The sequence below is a fragment of the Gracilinanus agilis genome, chromosome 2 (genome assembly GCF_016433145.1).
Source record: "Gracilinanus agilis isolate LMUSP501 chromosome 2, AgileGrace, whole genome shotgun sequence".
Lineage (NCBI taxonomy): Eukaryota > Metazoa > Chordata > Mammalia > Didelphimorphia > Didelphidae > Gracilinanus > Gracilinanus agilis.
In genome coordinates this window covers 33,876,514-33,902,135 of record NC_058131.1, presented here as the reverse complement: position 1 = coordinate 33,902,135, position 25,622 = coordinate 33,876,514, and the positions used below count along the sequence as shown (strand labels likewise).

The following is a 25,622-nucleotide window of genomic DNA, read 5'->3' as shown; positions in this document are numbered from 1 at the left end:
TTGGCTTAGGAGGCCAGTGCCTTATCATTTGACCACTTAATAAACGCTCATTGAGCTGAACTTCTTCAACTCTAGATTCAGAAGGTAATTTGCTTACTGAATGCTGCTCCTTGGAGAGAACTTCAGTTTTCGGTGCAGGGAATATAAATTATATCTGGAAGGAGTGGCCGGAGTAATTCTTTTTTAAAATCACACCACAAGGAGATGTTGGTCACAAAAAGAGATGATGTGAGTGAAGAATGGTCCAATGGACAACCCATTTCACTTCTGGCCAAGTCTCTTAACTCAATTAAATTCAACAACCATTTATGAGAGTCTGCTATGGGCCAGGCGTTGTGGTGGGCCCTGGGGATACAAAGGAAAAAAAAATGAAGCCCATCCTTACCCCAAAAGTGTGTCATTCCATTGAGGAACCCATGTTATATGCAGATAAGTAAATACAAGATAACATGAAGAGGATGAACCACTAACAATATGGGGGGGTCGGGAGATGTTTCCTGTAGGAGCTGGAAGATGAATTAAGTCGCTAAGGAAGTGTATTCCAGGAACATTTATGCAAAAGCAAAGTGGTGGTAGATGGAATGTCCAGGTTGGGTAATAATAAATGGGTCACTTCTTGTTGAACTAGAACCCATTTATGAAGGCTAAATGCCATACTGAAGAGCTGGCATTTTATTGTCTTGTCAAACTTTCTTGTTTACAGATGAAGACACAGAACCAAATCTTCTGAGGGACTGTTTCCTTATCTGTAAATTGAAAAGGAGGGAGGAGTCACTGATTTCCCAGAACCCCTTACTAATGATCTGGCTCTTTGAGGGTCACTTTGAGCTTTTAACCCTGCCTGGAGTGTTGTGTGGAATGTGGTGCCATTATTTTTAACCCTGTGTGGTCCCACTCCTTCTGGGCATGAGAACACTGCTCACCTGTTCCGCCTTCACTATACTTTGTCTTCCTCTATGTAGATTTTAAATGGACTCTAAGTGGTTGAGGGAGATGTGAATGAGGGGGGTGTGAAGTTATGGAAGCCCCAACGAGACAAGAACCCATTGGTATTTTCCGATGAGGAAGAGGAAGACCTGTTGGATTACATGTACAAGTTTAAAGCACCCCGGAAGACGGAAAGACCTCTGGAGGTACCTGGTGTCTCGGTGGGAGAGATCACGAGTATCTCACTCGAGCCTCATGGTCAAGGTTGTAGAATATACTTTGCCTGATATCCTAATGCAGGGGTCGGCAACCTTTTTGGCCGTGAGAGCCATAAATGCCACATTTTTTAAAATGTAATCTTGTGAGAGCCGTGCAGTGCTCACAGTGCCGCTCCTGTAACAGTGCCTGAAAAAAATGGACTTTATGGCTCCTGCAGAAAGAGCCATATCTGGCCCTCAAAAGAGCCAGATATGGCTCAAGAGCCGTACGTTGCTGACCCCTGTCCTAATGGGTCCTAGAGCTTTTTTTTGGACTAGACCTATGATTACCAGTGCAGATCAGCACCAGTTCTGCCAGTTACCTGGGGTGCAGAGAAGTTAGGGACTCATAATCCCTCCAACTTAACCTATGAATTTGGGAACTCCCAGCTACCAAGGTAACCCATTCTTCGAACACTCCCAGCCAAGATCAGTCCAGGTCAGTGGTCTTCCCCCTTGGGCAGAAGCAATCTTGACTACCCTGTCCCCTCCCCATAGGCCAGCATTTCCTACCCACCCTTGCCCTGTTCACAGGATCTTTTGGCTATTACCATAGCCAGGGGTCCCAACTCCTCTTCCATTTAGTCAATCCCTTTTCCCATTCTGCATCTGTTTTCTTGGCTCTGATCCTAGATCCCATCAAGCTGTGAGCCTCTCGTACCCATTTCCCTCTTACAGTACCGCCCCCTCCCCCATACTTTTCCATCTCTGAGGGTGCCGTCTCCCAGGGCAGGGTTAACTCCAGGATTATACACACACATACATCATGCACCAGGAGCTTCAAGGCAGAATTATATCTCTTATCTAGGGTATGTGTTTGAATTGGAGTGAGGGCCAAAAAGGGCAGGTAAGAATACCCCAAAATAAATTGTTTTAGAAAATCTGCTACAGATTGGCATAGGCAGGTTTAGCTAAGGAGCGGGTCTTACCCTGGGAAGGAGTATGGAGGGAATGGAGAGGAGGCATACAGTGGAGGGTCCTATTGAACGGAGGGATAGAGAAAGGGCTGCATTTGCAATTTCACTGACGTGAGGATAAAACTACTGAGCAGGGCAGCACCTTCTCTCTAAGAGATAGTAAATAATATGAATATCAAATTTAATATTAAATTAATATATTTCTATTTTATCAGTTTCCATTTCTAATATAGTATGTAATTATAGTAATTTCTAACACAGTAAGTAATAACATGTTGATGTTAATAGTATTATGAAAAATAATTTTGAATAAATATATGATGAAAAATATTTTCCAAACCAAAAAAATTTTAGGGAGAAAAGTGACATTGTTTTCCATATTTTTGCAGATGTCTCTAATGTCTGGTTTAAAACAGCCGGAGTCTCCTAGCTGTTTCTGCATTCAATCTGTTGTGATATTCTTTTGGCTGAAGGGGGCCAGCTCTGTGGTTCAATGGGATTGAAAGCCAGGCCTGGAAACAGAAGGTCCTGGTTTCAAATCTGGCCTCAGACCCTTCCTAGCTGTGTGACCTTGGGCAAATCACTTAACTTCCATGGCCTAGACCTTACTGCTCTTCTGCCTTGGAACCAATACACAGTATTGATTCTAAGATGGAAGATAAAGGTTTAAAAAAAAAGTATAGAAAGAAAATCTGGCCTCACACAGATATGTACTTGGAAAAGGGAGGAGTATTTTAATAGGCAAATAATGTCATTATTATTATGAAAACAGTTTTAATGTTGACAATCTCCTGAAAAGGTCTCAGGTGAGGGACAGGGCTGTAGACAACCAGGTATAGACAACAAACCCCAACACTTTACTTTGGGAGTTAAATGACTTGCCTCAAGTCGCATGGATAAACCTTCCTTACCTAAGGTCATACACACCTTTAGTAAATGGCAGAGATTCAAATTCAGGCCCTCTGACTCCAAACCCGTAGCTTTTCCCCATATACCTACCATGTCTCCTCATTTGATCTCAGAATAAATCCTGTGAGGAAAATGCATATAGCTAATAGGAGTAGTAATAATTACTACACTTGAAAACGTTCAGTTATGTCCAATTGTGGCCCCATTTGGGGTTTTCTTGGCAGAAATACTGGAGTAGTTTTCATTTCTTCTCCAGTTCATTTTATAGATGAGGAAATGGAGGCAAACAGGGTTAAATGACTTGCCCAGGGTCACACAGCTAATAAGGGTCTGAGGCTGGATTTGAACTCAGGAAGAAGAGTCTTCCTGACTCCAGGCCCAGCACTTTATCCACTGTCCTCACTTCAAATGACCTGAAACACATAACTTTGCTTAATTTGCTGTCCTATAAAAAAAAAATTCTTTTTCAATTACAAACTTATAACTAACACATAAATATTCAAATATGCACAAAAAGGGAGGATTGTATATGAAATTGCAAACTCCGGTTAGATAGTTTATGTTAAAAGACGTTCACATTCACGTTAAGACTTTGATAATAAAATTATCCAATTTGTTTCTGTGTCCCATTCTGGATTTCTTTCTTTTCTTTTGTGTATTTCTTTTGTTAAATTAACGTCCATTTCTCTTGCACCTGGCATTTCCCTTTAATTCACTCTCTCCCCCTCCCTTGTAGCCCTCACCCTTGTAACAGATCATCATCAAGCTAAACAAATCAATAAATTGGCAACATCTGGAAATGGCTCGTTTCACACCTAGGGTCCACCACCTCTCCACAGAGAGGCAGGAAGTCATCCATCCCCTGAATCTGTGCATTGCCTCCACTCGAGTCCCTTAGTCTTTCAAACTAAGTAGGGGTTGTTTCATACTTTGGACTCAGATCTCCAGGGCCAAGCACAGCACTTGGCATACCATAGGCACTTAATAATAATGCATGTTGATTGGTCATTGTGGTTATCAGGTAAGTTGTTCCCAGGGTTCTAGCTCTTTTCAGTTCATATAAACCTCCCCATGTTTCTCTGAATTCTTTTTTTTTTTATATAACCTTTACCTTCCTTCTTAGACTCAATTCCAAGGCAGAAGAGTGGTAAAGGTTGGACAGTCAGGGTTAATTGACTTGCCCAGGGTCACACAGCTGGGAAGTGTCTAAGGCCAGATTTGAGCCCAGGACCTCTCATCTCTAAGCCTGGAATTCTATCCACTGAGCCATTGAGCTGTCCCTAGGCCAGCTTCTTAAGGCATCACCCAACACTTCCCTGGAGAAAGAGACCTAGTAACTGGTGACCCTGCAGAGGAACCCCCTGGGGAGAGATAGGGGAGTCTGGGACTAGCTGGTAGTGGAGACATGCACCCCATGGAAAGGAAATGCTTTCTGCAAGACAAGATGCCATCCTGACAATAACAGCACAAATCCAAAAGCAAGCAGGAAAAAGATTTCTCTTGCATTGCAAAGCCTGACATGGGTATGTATGCCTGGGAACTTTAAGATGGAGGGAAGACCTACATCCAGAAGAAAAGGCTATTTCCAGTGAGGTTGGCTTCTCTCCATGCTGGCAAGGCTCTCTTTGAAAAAGGGATTACATTTCTGTTCTGTGGCCATAAGCACATTGGGTACCCTTCATTTAACCCATTTATCTCAGTTTACTTATCTGTAAAATGAAGATAATAATAATAGCATCTACTCCTGAGTTGTTGTAAGGATCAAATGAAATAATATTGGGGCACTTAGGCAGCTCAGTGGATTGAGAGCCAGGCCTAGAAATAGGAGGTCTTGGGTTCAAATGTGGCCTCAGACACTTCCTAGCTATGTGACCCTGGGCAAGTCACTTAATCCCCATTGCCTAGCCCTTACCACTCTTCTGCCTTGGAGCCAGTATACAGTATTGATTCTAAGACCTGTCTGCTAGCAAAGAAACCCATGCACTGCCCCACCAAGAATACCAAAGAGAGACTGTGCTGCTTCCTAGCCAGAAGAATGCAAACTCTGATCCATTATTTCCCTGGTGGTGTCATTTTTTCTGGGTCTTCCTGGTTAGACAGACTTGACCTCAGTCCAGATCAGAGGCCATCCATCCATCCCAATACTAGGAATCATGTGGGACATCTTTCAGAATGCCAAGGAGCCACAAGGTGTGTCCCCTTTATACAGATAAGCTGCAAGGGCAGGGGGTTAGACCCAAATGGATTTTCAAAACATTCCTTTTAAAAAAGAAAGAAGGGAACAGATTGATGTTAAATTCACACAGACTAGATGACCCGGGAGGGCCCTTCCAACACTGAGATTCTATGATTCCACACATGCATTGTCTTTGGCTCCCACAGAAGCTGAAAGGCAGCTTTAATCCTGTGACTCACAGATGGGGGTTCCCTTGGAAGTATCATTTTGGGGGGGGGGAGGTAATCTGGACCTACAATTTCAATTTCATCAATGAAAGGAATTTCCTCATGTAAGACCCCCCTTTGAAGATGCAACCCAGCCACTCTTAAATGCTGCAGAGTTGCCTGGTGATTTGCCCAGGAACATATAGTCAGAATGTGCTAGAGGTGAAACTTAAAACTTAGGTTTTCTTAGTTCTGAGGCCAGCCTTCATTGTCTGTTCCGCCATGTTGCGTTTTATTCCCTTGATTATTACTCTTGCCTAGATCTTCAATTTACAGTGTGCAATCATTTCATAATCTTGAATAAAATTAAGTGATTTTATATGTGTGCATTTATATGTTTGTGGTCTTCCCAACAGGCACCGCCTAGGACCCTTCGTTCTCGCTTCAGGAAGAAATGTACCTCATCCCCTGCCACTGAAACCATGTGAGACAAGCCAACAGCACCGGGATCCACAGAACGCCTCTTCTCTGCCTTAAAGAGCTATTTACTTAATAACCTAGAAATCTGGGAGCTGGGTGTGCTTTGAGTGGGCAGCATTGTACTCATGGCCTTCTCTCTCTCCTCTTCCTCTTTTTTTTTTTAATTAATTTTCCCAGAGGAAGGAGCTATGGGTGGGATAGCAAGGGGTGGCCTTTAAATCCCCTGAAGCAGGTAGTTTTCACAGCTCAATTGTCATCAACTTGACTGAAGAACATCATTGGGGAAATCGCCTCTGCTGTCAGAAATACAGAAGTGTTTGGGGTATCAGTTTGTAATTTATCCGTTGTTTACCTAGTTTTTATCTCCATAAAAGCAAACGATAGCAATTAAAAATATCTCCTCTCCTTGATAAGAATATTTTGGATCATCATGTATTTTATATTTTATGGTATTTTTTTGGTTAAAATAAAGAGGCTTGCAGGGGCCATCATAGTTATGCAAAGAGACTGGGAAAAAAAGGAGGACGGGGTTGGTTTGTTCTTTTTCAAAGCAACAAACCCACTGATATTTTTGTTCCCATATAGAATTTGTAAAAGCTTCCAGGTAACTCGAGTAGGTGCCTGGCAAGTATTTCACTACATGAGAAAGGACAGAAAAAAATAGAGATGGAATGAAGAGAGATCTGGTAGTCACCCCTCTCTGCCACGTTTTTCTTTTCCATTCCCAGTAAGCCCTAGGGTTTTCCAGATGACCCCCTGACATGTACCAGGAAGCTGAACACCACACAATGAAGGGTTTAAGGTCTATGCATTGAATTCAGGGCCAGGAACCCTTGAATCCTGATTGGGGCCTTGACATTTCTGCTTGATGTAACCATAGGCAGGATCCTTAACCTTACAAAACTTCCTGGGGATGCACCTGTCTCTCAGGAATGTCATATGGACTCATGCACAGAACAAGCTTATTGGTTGAAAAGCTCTAGGTCACTGTAATGATTGCCCATCATCTTCCCTTCAGCTAGCCACGCTGAAACCATTCTCACCAGACACTGATGGGAGAGATGGGGGAAGGCAACCATCAGTGAAAAGCCTTGTGTCAGGAGAGCTCACAAAATCAGTATCATGTGAAAAGAGATGCTAGAATCCTCTTTTTGACTTTTAAGAGAGGCTTCCCAATACATCCTAGACATGCTTCTGGTTATCTGTGAAGATGGGAGCCAGAAAGACTTGGGGAAGAGTTCTGGTGGCAAAACTTCCTCCTAGAAAATATGATTACATACGGCTTCCCACTGAATTCTAAGGATTGCTCTTCTCTGCCCATGGTGGCTTTTAAGGGACGTGTCTTATGAACTCATCCCATGGGACATGGTGGTGACTTCACTCCAGACTCACTGTATAGAATTAAGAGTATCATCTTTTTTTCCCAAAAAAAAAAGAGGAAAACTTGGGTTAAATTTCATTTTAGTAAGTGTTAGGGTAGTGTGTTTTCATCCCTAGGATAGGGAAGAAGAGGAAGAAGCTGTAAGTCTTGAGTATTTGTGCTTTGGAGATGTAAATGTATTCTGCATGCAGTGTTCACAAATCAATTAATCAATCACTTAGCTCTGATTATCGTGTTGGCCCTTAAATTGTCTTGTAGGCTAGAAAACAAGTGTATGTACCACATAAGACTTGTTGTCAACTGAAATATATAACCAGGCTCTATTCAAGATTGTTCCATTGTTAACCTAGTTAAGCTGCAGCAGGGGGTCTAGGCAAATGGTCAATTGGCTGGATTTTTGCAGGGTCAGAAATGTTTGTCCTTGAAGTTGTCTTGCCATTGTCTAACCCCTGGCTCCGTTATTTTATAGGATCCTAAAAAAAATGTTTAAAAGCACTTCCAAATGAGTTAAGAGAAAACCCTAAGCACTACTGGTTTTTAAAAAAAGAGCAGTGAGTATTTTTCCCCTTGCCACAATACTTCCACATCTTACTGAAAAGAAACATGATTTCCCTCAAATGTACCAAGCAAGTTATCAATAGAAACCCTTAATGCTTTAGAAAGACATTTACCTTTTAGGTAGCAACTAGGAAATATTCAGAATCATTGACTGTGCCCAGAAAAAAACTTTGAGGGGCCCAGCTTGCATGCTTAAGTTATGCAGGGTTTTTTTTTTTCTTTTGCAAAAAAAAAAAAAGCAAACAAAAAAATTTAGCAGAAATTAAAATCCTATTGTGAGCAAGCTTTTTTTCCTCACTATTATGCAACAGGAAATTTTGACAAGTAGAAGCTGACAAATTTGCACTCAATTATGCCAAAAAAAATGTTTGAAGAACTCTCTTATATGCTGTATTACTATTCATTCTAGTAAAAAATAATAAAAGGTGTCCAAGCTGCTGTCTTAATGTAAACTTGACGATTTCAAATTTCCTTCAAGTGTTAATATGGGAGTTGGTTTCTCTCTCGGACATTCACTGTACAACTGAGAAGTTTTCCTATCTCTGGCAAAATGTGTATTTATCCAATAAGCTGTATATTTGTGTATAGATTGACATGAAATGTGAATGCCTCCAAACGTACACTTAGAGATGTGCTCTGTCGATGAGATAATACAATGTTTTTAATTTGCTGAATTACAGACAGGTTGTTTACAAAATACTAGCTCAAAGGTCTGTAACAGTTATGTATTGACTTATATTTTTTCATCGCCCTTGGGCTCATGTATTTGGTCGGGGTTGGGGGTGGGTGGGAAGAGGGCAGTGGTCTAATCCTTATAAAATTGGAGAGGTAGTCTAGTACAGCTCCATCCTGGCTTCAACTAAGCAGTCCACTAGCTTCAACTGCTCTTTGAAATGTATTTTTTACACTGTAAAGTGTCCTTGTCCTTGTGATAGAATGCTGATCAACCACAACTGTGGTTTATATCGGTTTTGTTTCTGTCTTAGTTTCGGGTACCCACTGCTCTGTATCTAGCACAGTGTTTGAAATGGCAAAGGACACTCGCTAGTCATACTCTCTCACAATTCACCCTTGGAGAAACAGCTGATGAATTAAGGATCATAACTGTGCATATTTATGATAGTTGACTTCTTGTAACCAGTGTAGACAAATTTGTCATAGAATAGTAGTAGACCAAACAACACCCAGGAGTGACGTGACGTCCATGACAGTATTCCAAAGGTCAAAGTTCTGCTGTTTTGTTCTTCGTCTTGCTTGATATATTCATCTTGAATAAAGTCTTAAACTTTTCTTTAAAAAACAAAATAGTTCTTCTTGATGGTGGGAATGTTGAATTTTTTTTTTTATTCTGTTGTGTCTGGATGGTGGGAAGGGATCTCAAAAGTTTGGCCACTAGGTAGCTGATTACTTAACACAGAATTCCTCTAAAAATGGATTAATGACAGTGCCTTTGTAACAGCTTACAAAGTGATTCCTTTGCTCGTTCCATTCTCTTCCCATTTCTAAATAAGGATGACCCTATGGAGAAAATGAGGTGACAGAAGGAAAAGTGCTTGGAAAACCAAATAACATTAGACATATGCCAAAGGAAAAGGAGTCTCAGACCAACATTTTGGAAAAAGGCAGGGAAATGGGAAAAGGAAAGGAGGAAGTGTTTTATATAGGTGATGTAATTATCCTCATTTTACAGTAGAGGAAAATGGGGCAAACAGAGGTTAAATGAGGTACTCAGAGTCACCCAGCTAGTAAGTATATAAGGCTAGGTTTGAACTGAGGTCTTCCTGACTCCAGGCCCTGTGTTCTATCTACCATGCCACCTACTTATGTGTAGATAAAGATAGTTCTTTAAATTTATCATATTTTTAAGTTCATACCTAAATATATTTAAATGCTCAAATACCTTACAAATGGAAATCTAAGAAATCCTGAATGTCAGTCATTAAAGAATTGAAATACCCACCAAAAATGTTATGTTCTAGGTAATATAATAGGGATAGAGTGCCAGTTTGTAATTAGGAAGACCTAAGTTAAAATCTGGCCTTCTTCCTGGTTCTGTGACCTTGGGCAAATCATCTAATCTGTAAAATGAAGAGAAGTGAACTCTAGTCTATAGGGTCCCTTCAAGTTCTAGATCTATGGCTTGGTTTCTGTTTTTGTTCCCATCAAGTCCTCACTTTCCGTGTTAGAATCAATACTATGAATTGGTTCCAAGGCAGAAGAAGGGTAAGAACTAGACAATGGGGGTTAAATGACTTACCCAGGGTCACAAAGATAGGAAATGTGTGAGGCCAGATTTGAACTGAGGACTTCCTGTCTTTTGGTCTGGCTCTCAATCTACTGAGCAGCAGCCCTCTACGGCAGTGGTTCCCAAACTTTTTTGGCCTACTGCCCCCTTTCCAGAAAAAATATTACTTAGCCCCCTGAAAATTAATTTTTTTTTATTTTAATAGCAATTAATAGGAAAGATAAATGCACCTGTGGCCATTACCGCCCCCCCCAGATCACTGCAGCACCCACAAGGGGGCAGTGGCACCCACTTTGGGAATCACTGCTCTATGGTTTAGTTTTAATGTCTAAGCATGGTCATATTAAGTTTCCTCAGAAGGACACATTAATACAAATAGTAACATCCTTACCTGTGCTTCTGAACTGATATTTTTTCATCCACTATGTAATTATTGGACAGCTAGGTGGCACAGTGGATAGAGTGCCAGGCATGGAGTCAGGAGGACTCATCTTCCTGAATTCAAATCTGGCCTTAGACACTTCCAAGATGTGTGGCCCTGGAGAAATCATTCATTCACTCATTCATTCATTTGTTTTGTTTGTTTAGGAAAATTTTCCATAGTTACATGATTCATGTTCTTACTTTCCTCTTCACTCCCCCATCCCTCCTCCCCATAGCTGATGCACATTTCCACTGGTTTTAACATGTGTCATCAATCAAGACCTATTTCCATATTATTGATATGGAACACCACTGGGGTGGTCGTTTCGAGTCTACATCCTCAATCATGTCCGCATCAACCCATGTGTTCAAGCAGTTGTTTTTCTTCTGTTTCCTCTCCTGCAGTTCTTCCTCTGAATATGGGTAGTGTTCTTTTCCATCAATCCCTCAGAATTGTCCTAGATTATTGCATTGCTGCTAGTACAGAAGTCCATTAAATTCGATTTTACCACAGTGTATCAGTCTCTGTGTACAATGTTCTCCTGGTTCTGCTCCTTTCACTCTGCATCAATTCCTGGAGGTCTTTCCAGTTCACATGGAATTCCTCCAGTTTATTATTTCTTTGAGCACAATAGTATTCCATCACCAGCATATACTGCAATTTGTTTAGCCATTCCCCAATTGACGGGCATACCCTAGTTTTCCAGTTTTTTGCCACCACAAAAAGCGTGGCTATAAATTTTTTTTTATACAAGTCTTTTTATCTATGATCTCTTTGGGGTATAAACCCAGCAATGGTATGGTTGGATCAAAGGGCAGACAGTCTTTTAAAGCCCTTTGGGTATAGTTCCAAATTGCCATCCAGAATGGTTGGATCAGTTCACAACTCCACCAGCAATGCATTAATGTCCCAATTTTGCCATATCCCCTCCAACATCTGGATAAATCATTTAATTCTGCTTGCCTCTGTTTCCTCATCTGTCAAATGAGCTGAAGAAGGGAATGGCAAACCACTCTAGTTTCTTTGCTAAGAAAACCCCAAATGGAGTCACAAAGGATTGGACACAAATAAAAAAACTAAATAATTAATTTATCCATCCCACCACACCCCAGCCCATGGCAATACAGTAAATTAGGGGTATGTTTGAACTATTTCTTTTTTCAAGGCAACTAGGTGGCTCAGCAGATAGTGTACTGGGCCTAGAGCCAGAAAGATCTGAGTTCAAATTCACCCTCAGGAATTTACTACCTATGTGACCCTAGGCATGTCATTTAACACTGCTGGCCTCAAGTTTCCTCATCTGCGAAATGAGCTGGAGAAGGAAATGGCAAACTGCTCCAGTATCTTGGCCAAGAAAACCCCAAATGGGGTTGAACACAACTAAAATGATTGAACAACAATTATTCAAAGATTTCCCTTAAAATCTGGCTAGTAAATTCCCATTTTCCCTGATGTCAAACAACTGTTCTTGCAATCCTATTTTAAGAAGTTGCAGAATTTTTGTATTTTTAACAGTCAGTTTGAAAATCCACTGAAATTTGTCATTTGAAAGATTTTAAAACAGGTTTTAAAAGTCTGTTTCCAGGTTTAAATGTGAAGAGATGAAATCTCATAGGTAAAACATGTTTTTAGCAGCAAAATCACATGATGATGAAAATATTTCCAAATACCCAGTATCAAAAAACAAAAAACTCTATAGCAGCAGGTTCTTTTGAAAACAAGTTCCTTGCTCACTCATGAAAAATAACACCTTTACCTTGAAAGGACAAATTGTGATTATTTTTCTCTGTTAGGGAATATATGCCTGACAGTCCCTGTCGTGATAGAAAAGATCAGCAAATATAGAACACTTGTCTTTATTGGAAAAGAAAAAAGCTTACCTCCAGTTCAACAATGATTAAGCCCTTGCCTCAAGACAACCAGGAAATTTGTGACACACCAAAGATTTTCATGATTATTCCCTAGTTTTTTACATGGGCAGATGGTTGCTTGGCCTGTGACTACAAGCCAGAATGATCACTTCACTTTTTAGCAATCAGTGTATGCCTTGTAAAGTACAACTGATAATTATTAATTAGTCAATTAGTTAGCAACATGCAGCTAGCCAAGCAGGGAAATTTCAATACTGAAAACTGAATCCATTCCAAAGAAAATGAAACCTGGGAGGGTGAAATTCTTACTCGGCAGCTATTTCCTTGGCACACAGAGCTGGTAGAGAAGGGGGCTGAGGATTTGGAAATTTTCTCAACGTGATCTGCACAGCAGGCAAGGAAAAGGGGTTGGAGCCCTATGTGCCAAATGGTTATAATCACACCAAACAACTCACATCTAGTTTAGGAAGGAAAGCTGGGAGCTTGAAGAGGGGGCAGCATTAGTGGGGGGAGGGGAGAGATGGGAAAAATGCAGGCTGGACAATAATGGGTAAAGGAGGTGATAAGCCTGTGTTTGAGACATACACCATGATTGATTATCATGGGGGAGAGTGGGATGTTAACTTATTCTTTCATTGGTTGGTCCTATAACCCAAAGGTTCCTCACACAAGCACCCCACTTTGGAGATCACTGCTCTAGATAACTGTGATTCTCATGAGCAATTTTTTACTTTGCCTTATTCTGAATTTAACAGAAAATAAAAGTACTCCTAAAGTCCCTCTTATTAAACCTTTGTCAGTGGAAAATATAGTAGAGAAGACATAAGGGAAATTGTGGAGTGGTGGTTATTCAGAAGTAGGATGAACTGAAAATATTTAAGAAACCAAAAACCAGATGCTCATCCATCCACTTGACCCAACCACACCTCAAATCTTGATTCTCATCCCAATTTAAAATATTTGACTTATTTTCATTTGTTCAATGACATGACCAAGCTCAACCTTCTGGATTGAGAAGAGTGATCCTCAACTGATAATATATCCTTTTCACTGTGTAACGCTTAGTTTGAAGGAACTGTCTATCCCAGCCTAACCTTCCATGTAGTTTCAGTCAGGAATATACCATCATAGTGCTTGTCTTCCTATTTTAGCAATGTTGACTTGCCTGGGGCCTCTCCATCCAGCTCTGTTCCTGTGTGATAAGGAGATCCCTCCTTACCCCTGCCACACCGCCTGCCATTCCACTTCAAACAATAACTCCTCACAGCAAATTCCCCCTAATCCAATAAGAGAAATTCCCACTCACTCAGCAAGTATTTATTGAATAATAAATCTGCTAGGTACCTGCCCCAAACGTGCACATGTTATTCCTTCATTCACCCTAACTGGTGCACCATATCACAGAGGGAATAAGTAGAATTACCTTCTAAAGAATGTGAGGAGAAAATGAATGGCATTAAGCTCCCAATGCTTTTCTGCTTTGGTGGGTCCATAAAAATGTCTCTACTCTCTAATGGTAATGGAGAATCCTATTCAAACAGTTATTTCTTTCATACTTCTCTCCCTCCATAATCCTGTACAGTGAAGCCCAACAAAAAGCTAAGTAAAATGGAGCAAAGTCAATATTGTTTATCCAAAGTGACAGGACTTTCTGTACCAGATAGAGCACCAAAGTATTTCCCCAGCTCCTCAGGTACTCTAGTGATCTTTAATAAGAACTTAAAATTCAGCCTGTCTAACCCTTGTGCCTCCTTTCCCTCCTGATCTGAATGAACAAAGTCACATTTAAAGAGAAAGCTTAGCATCTTTGGGAAAAAAATAAAGGCGACTAACATGGCCTTTTAACCCCTGCCTTTCCAAGCTTAGTGCACATCATCTGCATGTACTCTATCTGACAATCAAACCGGCCTAAGAGTATACTGCACCCAATATTCCATCTCTTCTCTCTGTGCTTTTGCCCAGGCTATGCTCTTGGTCTGAAACGCTCTTCCTCCTCCACTCTGTAAAAGAATCCCTAGCTTCCTTCAGAGCTCAGCTCAAAGGCCCAGCATCCAGAGGAAGCCTATCCTCATATCATCTGTTAAATTTCTGGGTACATGTTGATTTTCCTTATAAGAATCCAAGCTCCATGAAGGCAAAGCCTTTTTATCCTATCTTTGAACCCTCAGTGCCTAGCACATAGTAGGACCTTACTAAATGATTACTGAAGGAAAGACTACATAGAATGACTTGGTGTTAATAAGAAGGTGAATTCACCCTATGTATTTAACATATATCACTTCTGGAGCTTTTTCTCTTCACAAAGTACAATATAATAATAAACAGACATTTGTTAATAGGTATTATTTATTCTGGTGTTTTGTACTATTGCTATTTAAACCATTTGCCTTCTTCACCTTTGCATGGTGATATAAAGATCTACTCACAACAGGAGAGTCCAGATAGGCCTGCATAATTATTCTAGTCAGGTCTACACTCTGAGGTTTGTACGATCATGGTATTTCTGAAAGGGATCATCGATGTACCAGTTCCGCCTCTTCCAGAAAGACGTTGTCATTTTGTCAAGCAGTTTGCTCTGTGTTTTGTTACAGAAAACCTGTTCTCTCAGGCGTTTTCTCCGTGCAGGCTTCTTCTTCCATAGCTTCTTCTTATAACCAGCCTGTGGAGACAGCACAGAAAGGCATTTAAATAGACTCTAAGGGTACTGCCTGCATGGACACCCAGAATTTCTATTTTATCTCTGCAGTTTTCCAATAATTAGGGAGTCCTCTCAGCCAAACTAATCAGCAGGGGTCCAGCCTTCGCAGGATCCAGGGGGCCTTTGGAGGAGAACAGCTTCGGCAAAAGGAGATGAGAGACAGTTAAAGTTTTACCTGTAGCCAGGCATCATAGAAACTGCTCTGACCAGGCTCAGGCTGACTTTTTTTAAACATTTATTAATATTCATTTTTAACATGGTTACATGATTCATGCTCCTACTTTCCCCTTCATCCCCCGCACTCCCCCCATCCATGGCCGACGCACATTTCCACTGGTTTTAACATGTGTCATTGATCAAGAACTATTTCCAAATTGTTGATCATTGACTTGGTGTGGTAGTTTCAAGTCTACATTCCCCAATCATGTCCGCCTCAACCCATGCGTTCAAGCAGTTGTTTTTCTTATATGTTTCCTCTCCTACAGTCCTTCCTCTGAATGTGGGTAGCGTTCTTTACCATAAATCTCTCAGAACTGTCCTTTGTCATTGCATTGCTGCTAGTACAGAAGTCCATTACATTCGATTTTACCACAGTATATCAGTCTCTGTGTACAATGTTCTTCTGGCTCTGCTCCTCAGGCTATTTTTATATACTTAAAGATCACACATACGGTTGGCATGAAATTTCATTTGCAACATACATCTTTTTTTGGAGGTAATGAATAAATCATACATTAACTTTTACTAAATTACAAAGAAATTTGACTGACATTCTATAATTATCCTACATTCTTTGATTTTAATAAAAGACACAAAGCTTTGCAGAAAATGTTCATGTTCTCATCATGGGGGTAACTGAGTTAGAAATTATGTCTTCATTGAAATGACCACATCAATGCAACTATCAATAATATGTAAATAAGTCTTGATTGATGACCCATGTTAAAACCAGTGGAAATGTGCATTGGATATGGGGGGAAGGTGAAGGGGAAAGTAAAAACATGAATCGTAACCATGGAAAATTTTTCTAAAAAAATAAAATCTTTAAACCTTTAAAAAAAAAAAAAAGAAAGAAATTATGTCTTAATTCACCGGTGAGGTTCAAAACATTCGGTCAAGCTAAGAATAATTATTCATTACATTTTACCAATTAAACTAGGAATGGTTATTTTTTACTCTAATCAATTACATAATTAATCAAGTTATTCATTACACTAACCAATTACACAATTAATCAGACTTCAAAACATAACTCAATTTAATTATTATACCAATAACAGACTTTCATTTTTCAACATCTTACAAAGGTATGTTTGATATGTTACCTATTCTGTGGGGTTAACAAAACAGTTTGGTGGGGGGGAATGTACCAGCCTTCCGTGGAAGGCAACTCTCTATTTTTCATCCTTTGTATCCATTGTCCTCCTAAGTTAACATACCGAATCAGGGAGACTTGTCATTTCTGGTTTCCCATTATGTAACCTTTTGTGTATGGGAATGGAAAATCTAAGTACAGTTTTGTTGGGGGTTTATACCTAAGAGGATCCATCTACAACCCTTTATCCAAATAGTTGCATAGGGGTCCTTAGTAGATTGGGGTATCTGTTTCAACTCTGCAGGCATTTGATTCTCATTTATGCCATCTGCGTAATCAGGAAGTCTTTAACATTAAATCACTATCTACTAAGTTGTCAAGAAGTGACTTTAGCAGAATTTCTATATTATTACATGTAAGGGTAGGATTTTCCTGGGAATCTATAAAAGGCTCTAGTAACAGCCTCCAGCTATTCTTCTATATTTCCCTGGGGCTGAGTACAGATATTGATCAAAGCAATTCCAATAACAGAGGGTGTTAATAAGAGAGGAGTCACACAGGGGAGTCTGAGTGGGTGTTTCCATCTTCCATGGATGCCGCTTTACAGTCCCGGAACTCTACCTGCGACCATGTCAGACGGCATGGATTTGATGGCTCCTGGCACTAATCTTTATGGGAAAACATATCTTGGGCTTCAAATGGTAAAAGAGAATCAAGACTGAAATTTCATTAAATTCAAGGTAGTTTTGCCAAATTCTTACTATTTATCAGTTACTTCACTGTATGAAGGACAAGGACAAGGATCCTGACACTTTGAACACAATTTGTGATGACAAGGAATAGCATTTCCCCACATTAAGTCCAAGAGGTCACATACAGCTAGGCTCAGAATGAGCGCTTGCTCAGTCATTTCAGGACCCAAATAGGGGATCATCAATCAACTTTAAAATAATTTATATTGGGACTCAACACTCTGCCCAGCAATCTATGGAGTTCTCATGGTGAACCACTGAATCAAGAGGGAGGGACAATAATTCTCTCCAATGTCATCATTCCAAACCTGGAAACTGTCACCAAATTCAATTAAACGAATGTGTTCGATACCCCTTGAGGAGCCAGCACCAGACAATTGTGTTGGTCTCAAAGAGGGTGGTTTATTGCACTCAAACTCTGCCTGAAATAGTAATGCAAAAATCAATGTCTGAGTTCCAGGAACTAAATAATGAAAAAAATAAATTGGGTCCAGGTTGTGCCAGTTCATACAAGCCTTCATTCCTAGAGGCTCCTAACAAGAGGTGAATAAATTAAATCATGTTTTAAGTGCATTCAAAGCTTGCCACTTACCTATGACAAGTCCTTTTGTAAAGAATCCTATAGCAGTAAAGGGAATAGGTTCCCTATTTAATCTCCTTCCTAAATGTGGCCTTTTATACAAAGGGTTGATTTCTTAGAGTAGGTTTCACCCTATGTAAGTGGAAGTCAGCAAAGTAAAGAGAATGAAGGTAACCAGTAATTAATTAATTCTTATTTCTATTTTGTTCTATAGTTCCCATTCAATTCACAAACATGTAGTAAGAGCCTACACACGCAACACATTGAGGATACAATGAGAGTGACAAGATGTCTGTATATGGCTAAGTAAATACAAAATATATACAAAGTAATGCAAGAGAATTTCAAGACAAAAAAACAAATTAACAAATTAACAGGAAGGGGGAGGAAGGGAGACTCAGGGAGGGATTCTCCCTGCAGGAGGAACCAGAGTGCTGCTTTGAAATCAGAGGGACCTCCGGGTAGCAGGGGAGGATGAAGTAATTGAATTCCAGATCTGGGGGCAGGAGATGAGGCTGCAATCATGGCAGAGACAGAATCTGACCATCAGTGTCAGTCTCTTCTCTTGCTCTGCTAATCCCTGGGTAAACACAACCCTAATTATTTTATACAGGAAGCTTTAACCTGCTGCATTTCCCAACCTAGGCTGGTCTGACTTTTCTTAAAGACATCCTGGAAGCCAACCCCCTGTTCTGGGGCTCACCATATGACGCCAAACTTAAAAGAGGGGACACTACTCAGCTGTAGCCCCAAAGCAGCTCATAATGCCCAAGCTCAAGCAATCCTGCAGCCTTAGCCTCCCAGGCAGGCAGCCAGGGCTTCAGATGTGTGCCACAGTTCATTCACTCTTCAAGGCAGAAAGAACAATGTTCCTTTGGATTCATTACTTGGCTCATCCTGTACTAAAGGTAAGGCTGCAAAGGTTCCTCTAGCAACATAGTCAGAGGGTGCATGTGTGCACATGTATGTTTACATGCTAATACACACACACATGCAGACCCTGCCCACCAGCTAAAGCACCAACTGTTCCTCATGAGATAAACCATGAAATCAGAAATGTGTCCTAAACACAACGTTGTGCCCAGGGAACTAGTATCAATACTGGTCTCTGCAGGACCTCATGGACAGAACCTACTTGTATCTGTCATACATGGCTCTACCTGGCCAGAGTCAAAGATCCTCTTCTGAGGGAAGGATCAATGATGATATACTCACAGCTGCTCTATGTCAGAGAAGGGCTGTGGCAGGGCTGGAGGAGGCAAGAGTCACCTTCCAGGGCAGCTCTGGAAATTTGCACCTAATCTCTCTGATGAGAGGGTCTAAGTCTTCTTTCAAATATTTATGTGCAGTGCCTAACACCATACTCTGCACAGTCAACATTTATTAAATATTTCTGGGAGGAATAAACAATTAAAATAACCTCCAGATTCAAGAGGAATTTTTGCCCAGGCTCAACAGAAGAGAACCTTTTTATCATTAGAAAGCAGTAGTCCATAGGGAATAGAACACCAGGCCTGGAATCAGGAAAACCTAGGTTCAAATCTGGCTTTAGAAAGGGAAAGAACATAAAGCATGTAACCATGTGAAAATATTCTAAATAAAATAAATTAATTTTAAAAACCTATAGAAGAGGAATAAAAATAACCAACTTTGGGAAACTAATGAGAATTTTCAAGACAATCAATTTGATTCATCAGTCTCAGGCAAAACGTGACTAAACACAGTATATTGTAACAGGACTTGGAATCAATAAAATGAGAGTTTGAGTCTCAAAAAAAAAAAAAGAAGAAAGAAAGAAACTTCTCAGCTGTATGAGCCTGAGCAAATCATTTAATCCGAATTGCCTAGCCCTTGACACTCTTCTGATCTTAACTGATACTTAGAATTGATTAAAAAAAAAGCAGTAATCCTGTGCAAAGGGCCCTGTCTCTGGGGTTTGAAGACCTGAGGTCAAATCCCACCTTTGATAGGTATTCCCAATGTGACTTTAGGCAAGTCCCTTCAGCAAGGCTAGAGGGTTTGGGCCAGAAAGCATCTTGGATCCTTTCTAGCTCTCCATCAAAGGTCACTGAACTAAGACTCACTTTGTTCAGGTAGACCTGGTCTGACTGTGTCTTTCTACATATGGTACGAGAAGGAACACTCACCTTTTTCCTCACCCAAAGACCACAGTGGAGGCGGAGAAACCTAAAGAGGACAGCTTTTACCGATTTCCGTTTTCCTTTTCTCAGGCTACAGTATGTTAAGGTTCTGACTGGTGGTCGTAGGAGAGTTGGCAGCAAAGGGTTTACACTAAAATATTAAAGAAAACAAACTTTCAACCAACTGTACCAGCATTTCAACTGACCAGATAAGCAAATATGTTATTCTACACCAAGAAATCAGTATAACAGTGCAATAAATTGATATGAAAGCTAACTCTAAGCCTTTTTGTTCTTCTTTGTAAAACAAAGGGCTTAGATGAACTAGAAACATTTCCTTTATGTTCCTAAATCCTACAATCTACAACATGTACTATTCCTAAAGCAAGGTGGTAATGGCAAAAATGGATGAATGGAACAATCTCTTCTGGTGTTCCAGCCATAATGACTACTTGTCCTAGATCAACAAGCAAGTGGCTATTAGCAGGCCTGGCAGGAATCACAAACTTGGTGCCAAGACCAAGAAAGCTGTAATAGGGGTGACTGGCAACTAGCTGGATACCTGGGGCTTGCTTTCTGCTGAAAACAAAAATGCTGTTAAATTCCTGACAATTTTTAATAATAGCATTCTTCAAAAGGTAAAGGGCCTGAGGATGGACACTGTCCTTTTAGACCTAGTTCTGATCAATAAGGTAGAAACAGTTGCTTAAATAAAAATGATGGGAACTTTTTGAGGAAATGATCACTCCATTTTAAGAGTATATCATAGAAAGGCCAGCTAAGTGGCTCTGGAGATAAGAGTGCCAAGCCTAGAGATGAGAAGTCCTGGGTTCAGATCTGGCTTCAGATACTTCCTAGTTGTGTGACCCTGGGCAAGTTTTCACTTAACCACCATTGCCTAGCCCTTATCCTCTTCTGACTTGGCACCAATATCTAGTATCAATTTTAAGACAAAGGATAAGGGTTGTTGTTTTTTAAAGAACACATGATAAAAAAAGAAAAAGAAAATAGAGAATAACATGTACTAGATTTCAAGAGTGCAGATCTGAAAGGGTTCAGAAAAAAAAGTTAAGGTCTGCATGGACTAAGGAGGAAAATGGAATTCTTAAGGCACAATTTCAATGAGGAAGAAAGAGCTCTATAAAGAAAGCAGTGTCACTGTCTGGCAAACTCATCAACCAAATTTATTATCTTTTAATAAAAGACCAATGGAAGATAGAAACAAAGACAAGCAAGGAAAAATGAAGAGCAAAAACCCCTAAAACCCTTAAGGGGCTTTTCTGAAGCTCTGATTAGGGTAAGAGGAAGGTCCACAAGTGGAGAGCATCATTGCTTAGGCAAAACTACTTGACTGTTTTTGTTTGTTTAAGGGACACTTGATCACTCAGAATAAGCATGGCTTCAAAAAGAGACATGTCAGATGGACCACGTGTGGTGCCTTTGGGCATCAAAAGGTACCAGAAGAAATGAATTGGTTAAAAACAACAACAGGGGGCAGCTGGGTAGCTCAGTGGATTGAGAGCCAGGCCTAGAGACAGGAGGTCCTAGGTTCAAATCCGGCCTCAGACACTTCCCAGCTATGTGACCCTGGGCAAGTCACTTGACCCCCATTGCCTACCCTTACCACTCTTCCACCTATAAGTCAATACACAGAAGTTAAGGGTTTAAAATTTAAAAAAAAATTAAAAAAAAAAAAAACAACAACAACAACAAATGAACAAACAAAATAGGCATACCAGACCAACTTTACCTTTTTCTTTGACAGGATTATTGGACTGGTACAAAGAAATGGTTTGGCAAAGGAAATGTGATTTTCAAGAAAGCATATGAAAAATTATTAGACAGAGAGAGCTGCCCCAAATTGATATCCATCCATTAATGACTTCTTGGGGGTCTAGTCATTCCAACCCATTTGGTTCAACCATTTCCATCTCCACTTGAGTATAATACTAGCTAATCCAGAATAGTTCCAGCTTGTTCACAAGAATTCATGAAATAATTTTTCAGATGCTTTCTTGAAAATCAGCCACTGTGTAAAAGTAGAATGGTTTACTAGAAGGGTAGTAGGATCCCTATTACTAGAAACTTTCCCCCAGAGGTTAAATAATCAACCATAAAAGATGTTAAAAGAGACAACTCTTATTTTATTTAGAGACAGAAAATATACACACATCAATCTAGCTGACCCTTCATTTTGGTCACCAGTCTTGAAGAAGGCACACAACATATATTATAACCACTGGGCTTAGAATGCTGGTCTCTGCTATGTGGCCTAATATCAAGGTTGTCATCTTTGTTTGCTGGTTGATAACTCCTCACTTCCATATGCAGTATGAAAAGGCCCCAAATAATGCAATGCAGGTAGTGGTAGTAATAAAGAAAAATCATTATCTGTGCCCAAACTAGTTTTTTAAATTATCTTCTTTTTTATAATTTTACTCATCTGATCTAATCACTGATTGACTGTGTTATAATTATTGATATTAAGTGATATTAACTGAAACAGTCTGTACCTATTAAGAATTGTTGAAGGAGGCCCATATCTCAAATTTTTAACAGGTGGAACTAGTCTGGCAGCAGGAGATATAAGTGGTGCTTGAATATAGCTGAAATGTCGTCCCGACAGCGTGGAAACCAGACGCAAAGTGTTGGAGTAGTTCTGGAAGGTTGATGAAACCAAACCATTGAGCGGTCGAATGATTCCTGTGAACATAAAGAGAAAGACGGGTGATTTTAAGATAGTATGTGGGGGGCAGCTGAGTAGCACAGTGGGTTGAGAGCCAGGCCCTAGGTTCAAATCTGGTCTCAGACACTTCCTGGCTGTGTGACCCTAGGCAAGTCACTTAATCCCCACTGCCTAGCCCTTACCACTTTTTTTGCCTTGGAATCAATACACAGTATTAATTCTAAGGTGGGAAGGTATGGATTTAAAAAAAAAAAAGATAGCATGTGAAAGGTATGAAATTAAACAATAATTCAAAGTTACCAAGTATCACACAAATGCAAATTATCCTAACATTTATCAGACATTTAGGAGTTTTTTCTTTATCTAGCTAGCACTGTGGAGAATACCTAACATGTGTGAAACCACTAGTCTCACACAGCTTACAACCCACCGTGGAAAAGGAGTACAATATTCCTTAATGGATAAGTGTCTAAGAATAAAACTTTTTTTTCAAAGGAAGAAATGCAAACTACCAACAACCACATGCCAGAATACTCCAAAGTGCTAAGAATAATAAGAGAAATATAAATTCCAAACTCCAGCTTTCATCTCCCACCTACCAGACTGGCAAAAATGATGAAACTCAAGAGATGGCCATGGTTGGAAGGGCTGTGACCAGTATAAGCATACTGGTACACTGCTGATGGAATTGTGTATGACTTAATCTAGAAAACCATTTCAATGATTCTCCAAAGGCCCTCACTAAACTGAACACAATGGCACTATCACTAATGGACATCTCTCCAGGGAGCTCGAAGAGAAAGGTTCATAATAATCACATTAGCTGGTATTTTGAGAGAGCTATAAAGTTTTCAAAGCCATCACAAATATCATCTCATTCTCACCACCACTCTGGGAAGGAGGTATTATTGTTATACAGTTTTGTAGTCGAAAAGAACTAAAAACAAAGTGGGTCTCCATCATCTGGGGAATGGCTAAACTAACTGTGGTTTGTAAACATCATGTATTATGCCCAGTATCCAAGAGATGATGAATATAAAGAATTAGGAGAAACTAAGGAAGCCAAGAGAACAATTTACACATCTGCAATACTATAAAGGAAAATGGCACTATTAACACATTTGGAATGAGTCATCTATTGTCAGACAAGGCCAATGATTTGGTTTGTTTTGCTGAACTATTCCTCTAATTAATCAACAAGAATTTATTATGAATCTGCTATATGCCAGATACAAAAGAAACACACAAAAAAGTTAAAACAGTCCCTGCCCTCAAGAAACTTATATTCTATTTTGGGTAAGCAAAATGGACACACATAAGTACATACAAAATAAATTCAAGGGGGTGGCCTTTGAGTGAAGCTAAGAATCCCAAATTAAGGAGGTTAGAAGAGGATGCTCCCGGTATGGGGGAAGGTCTAGTCAAAGGTATGGAGACTAGAATGTCACATAGGAGGGACAATAAGAAGAAAGGTTTGCTGGACTTCATGAAGGGGAGTAATGTATATTCAGCTTAGAAAGGTAGGTTGGAGACAAGAAAGGAGGAATATAAGCGTTTACTACACACCTACTAAATGTGGGGAATAATTTTTTAAAAATGACAAAAACAGTCCTAGCTCTCAAAAAGGTCACAGTACAACAGGGAGAACACACAAACAACAATGTACAATTCTGTATAAGCCATCAAAAGGATATATTTGTCAACAGAGTGAAAGCACTAGACTTTTTTTAACCCTTACTTTCTGTCCTAGTAACAATTCTAAGACAGAATGACAAGGGCTAGGCAATTGGAGTTAAATGACTTGCCCAGGATCACTGTTAGGAAGTGTCTGAGGCCAGAATTGAACCCAGGTCCTCCTGACTGAGGCCTGGCACTTTATCCACTGTGCCACATAGCTATATGCCCACTCCCCACCCATTTTTGATATTAAGGAGAATTGGGAAAGGCATCTTGCAGAAAGTGATTTTTTTAGCTGAGACCTGAAAGACAGAGTAGGATTAGAAAGACCTTTAAATGACCAAAGAGGAATTTCTACTTGAGGAGTACTGGAGAGGTCTCATAAAGTGTATGAAACCCTGGGCTTAGAGTTAGGATGACCAGGGTTCAAATCTCATTCCAAGACACTCAATACCTATGTGACCCTGGGAAGGTCACTTGAACTCTCTGTGTCTTCCTTCCCGTCTTCACTCTCTCTCACAGCCACCTAATTCTGACTTCACCTCTCCTCAGTGCCTCTAGCTGGCCTCGTGCCTCCCCCGTTCCCTCTAAGGTCTGTCCCTCACACCCCGCTCATGTCCCCAAAGTGTGGCAGATAGGGAGCCTCCCCCCCCATCGAGGAATAAACAATCATTTTCACAGACGATGTTCGACTCTCAGCGGCTCCCAGACCTCCAGCAGAGCGGAGGTCACTCATTTCAGGCCACTGGGGCCTTCGAGTGACCAGAGACCTAAGCGAGCAGCAGGCGGGGGAGAGGGAGGTCTCGGTCGGACCCGAGCTCCCCGCCGAGCTCTGGCTGGGCCCTGCATGGAGTAGGCGCTTCCTGTCTGCTCTTGCCTCAGTTTCTCCGCCTATAAAACAGGGAACTCTAATTCCTTACACTTCCTATCTTTCTGGGCTTTTCTAGGTACGCTTCCAAGAGAAGACTAAATGTCGCTTCTCTCCTGACCGTTCCCCTCCCACCCCCTTAAAACGCTGGAGGTTGGGAAGGAGACGGAGCTGGTGGAGGAGGGGCCGAGGCGAGGACTCCGGTTCCCGGGAAAGCAGGGTGACTTTGGGGTGTTCCAGAGCCCCGCTTGCGCTCCCACCTCACCCGTCAGGCCTGACCGCGCCCTACAAGGTGCTCCCACCCCAGGGGCCGAGGCTCCCCACTGACCTGCAGCTGCCCGTGCAGCCAAGGCGGCCGCCGCCATCTTCACGCCTACGGAGGCCTCTTAGGACCAAAAAGATCGCGGGGCGGGGCGAGGGGCGGAGCCTGTGGTGTCGGCGTTGGGGGAGGGGAGGAAAGGCAGATAAAATGGAAAGAAAGTGGGAGGAGAGAAGAGTAGACTGGAGGTAGAGGATCCAAGAGACTGGAGAAAAGAAAGGACCTTTCTAGGCCA

At 40.8% G+C, this 25,622-nt stretch overlaps 2 protein-coding genes across 2 annotated transcripts in view; one reads left to right on the top strand and one right to left on the bottom strand.

The window, feature by feature from the left end:
* The window catches only part of REEP1 (receptor accessory protein 1), a 135,449-nt gene extending 128,605 nt beyond the window's left edge, over nucleotides 1-6,844 (top strand). Inside the window, exons 8-9 of the mRNA XM_044663068.1 lie at nucleotides 982-1,133; nucleotides 5,809-6,844. Of these exons, the coding sequence (XP_044519003.1) occupies nucleotides 982-1,133; nucleotides 5,809-5,880 (224 nt within the window). The 3' untranslated portion in view covers nucleotides 5,881-6,844. The remainder of the gene's footprint in view (nucleotides 1-981; nucleotides 1,134-5,808) is intronic.
* Nucleotides 6,845-14,683: 7,839 nt separating this feature from the next.
* On the bottom strand, nucleotides 14,684-25,450 carry MRPL35 (mitochondrial ribosomal protein L35). The gene is made up of 4 exons (XM_044660429.1): nucleotides 25,397-25,450; nucleotides 22,351-22,540; nucleotides 19,844-19,988; nucleotides 14,684-15,010 (listed from the first exon to the last, which is right to left on the bottom strand). Exons 1-4 carry the CDS (start codon nucleotides 25,431-25,433, stop codon nucleotides 14,822-14,824), a joined length of 561 nt encoding a protein of 186 aa, XP_044516364.1. The 5' UTR covers nucleotides 25,434-25,450; the 3' UTR covers nucleotides 14,684-14,821.
* Between the last annotated feature and the right edge of the window lie 172 nt (nucleotides 25,451-25,622).

Bases quoted from the DNA above. Each gene is read 5' to 3' on its own strand.
- MRPL35 (XM_044660429.1), bottom strand. From the start codon at position 25,433: ATGGCGGCGGCCGCCTTGGCTGCACGGGCAGCTGCAG. The intron at 22,541-25,396 runs GTCAGTGGGGAG...TTATGTTCACAG, and splicing joins GGCTGCACGGGCAGCTGCAG to GAATCATTCGACCGCTCAAT. The intron at 19,989-22,350 runs GTACAGACTGTT...TTAATATTTTAG, and splicing joins CCTTCAACAATTCTTAATAG to TGTAAACCCTTTGCTGCCAA.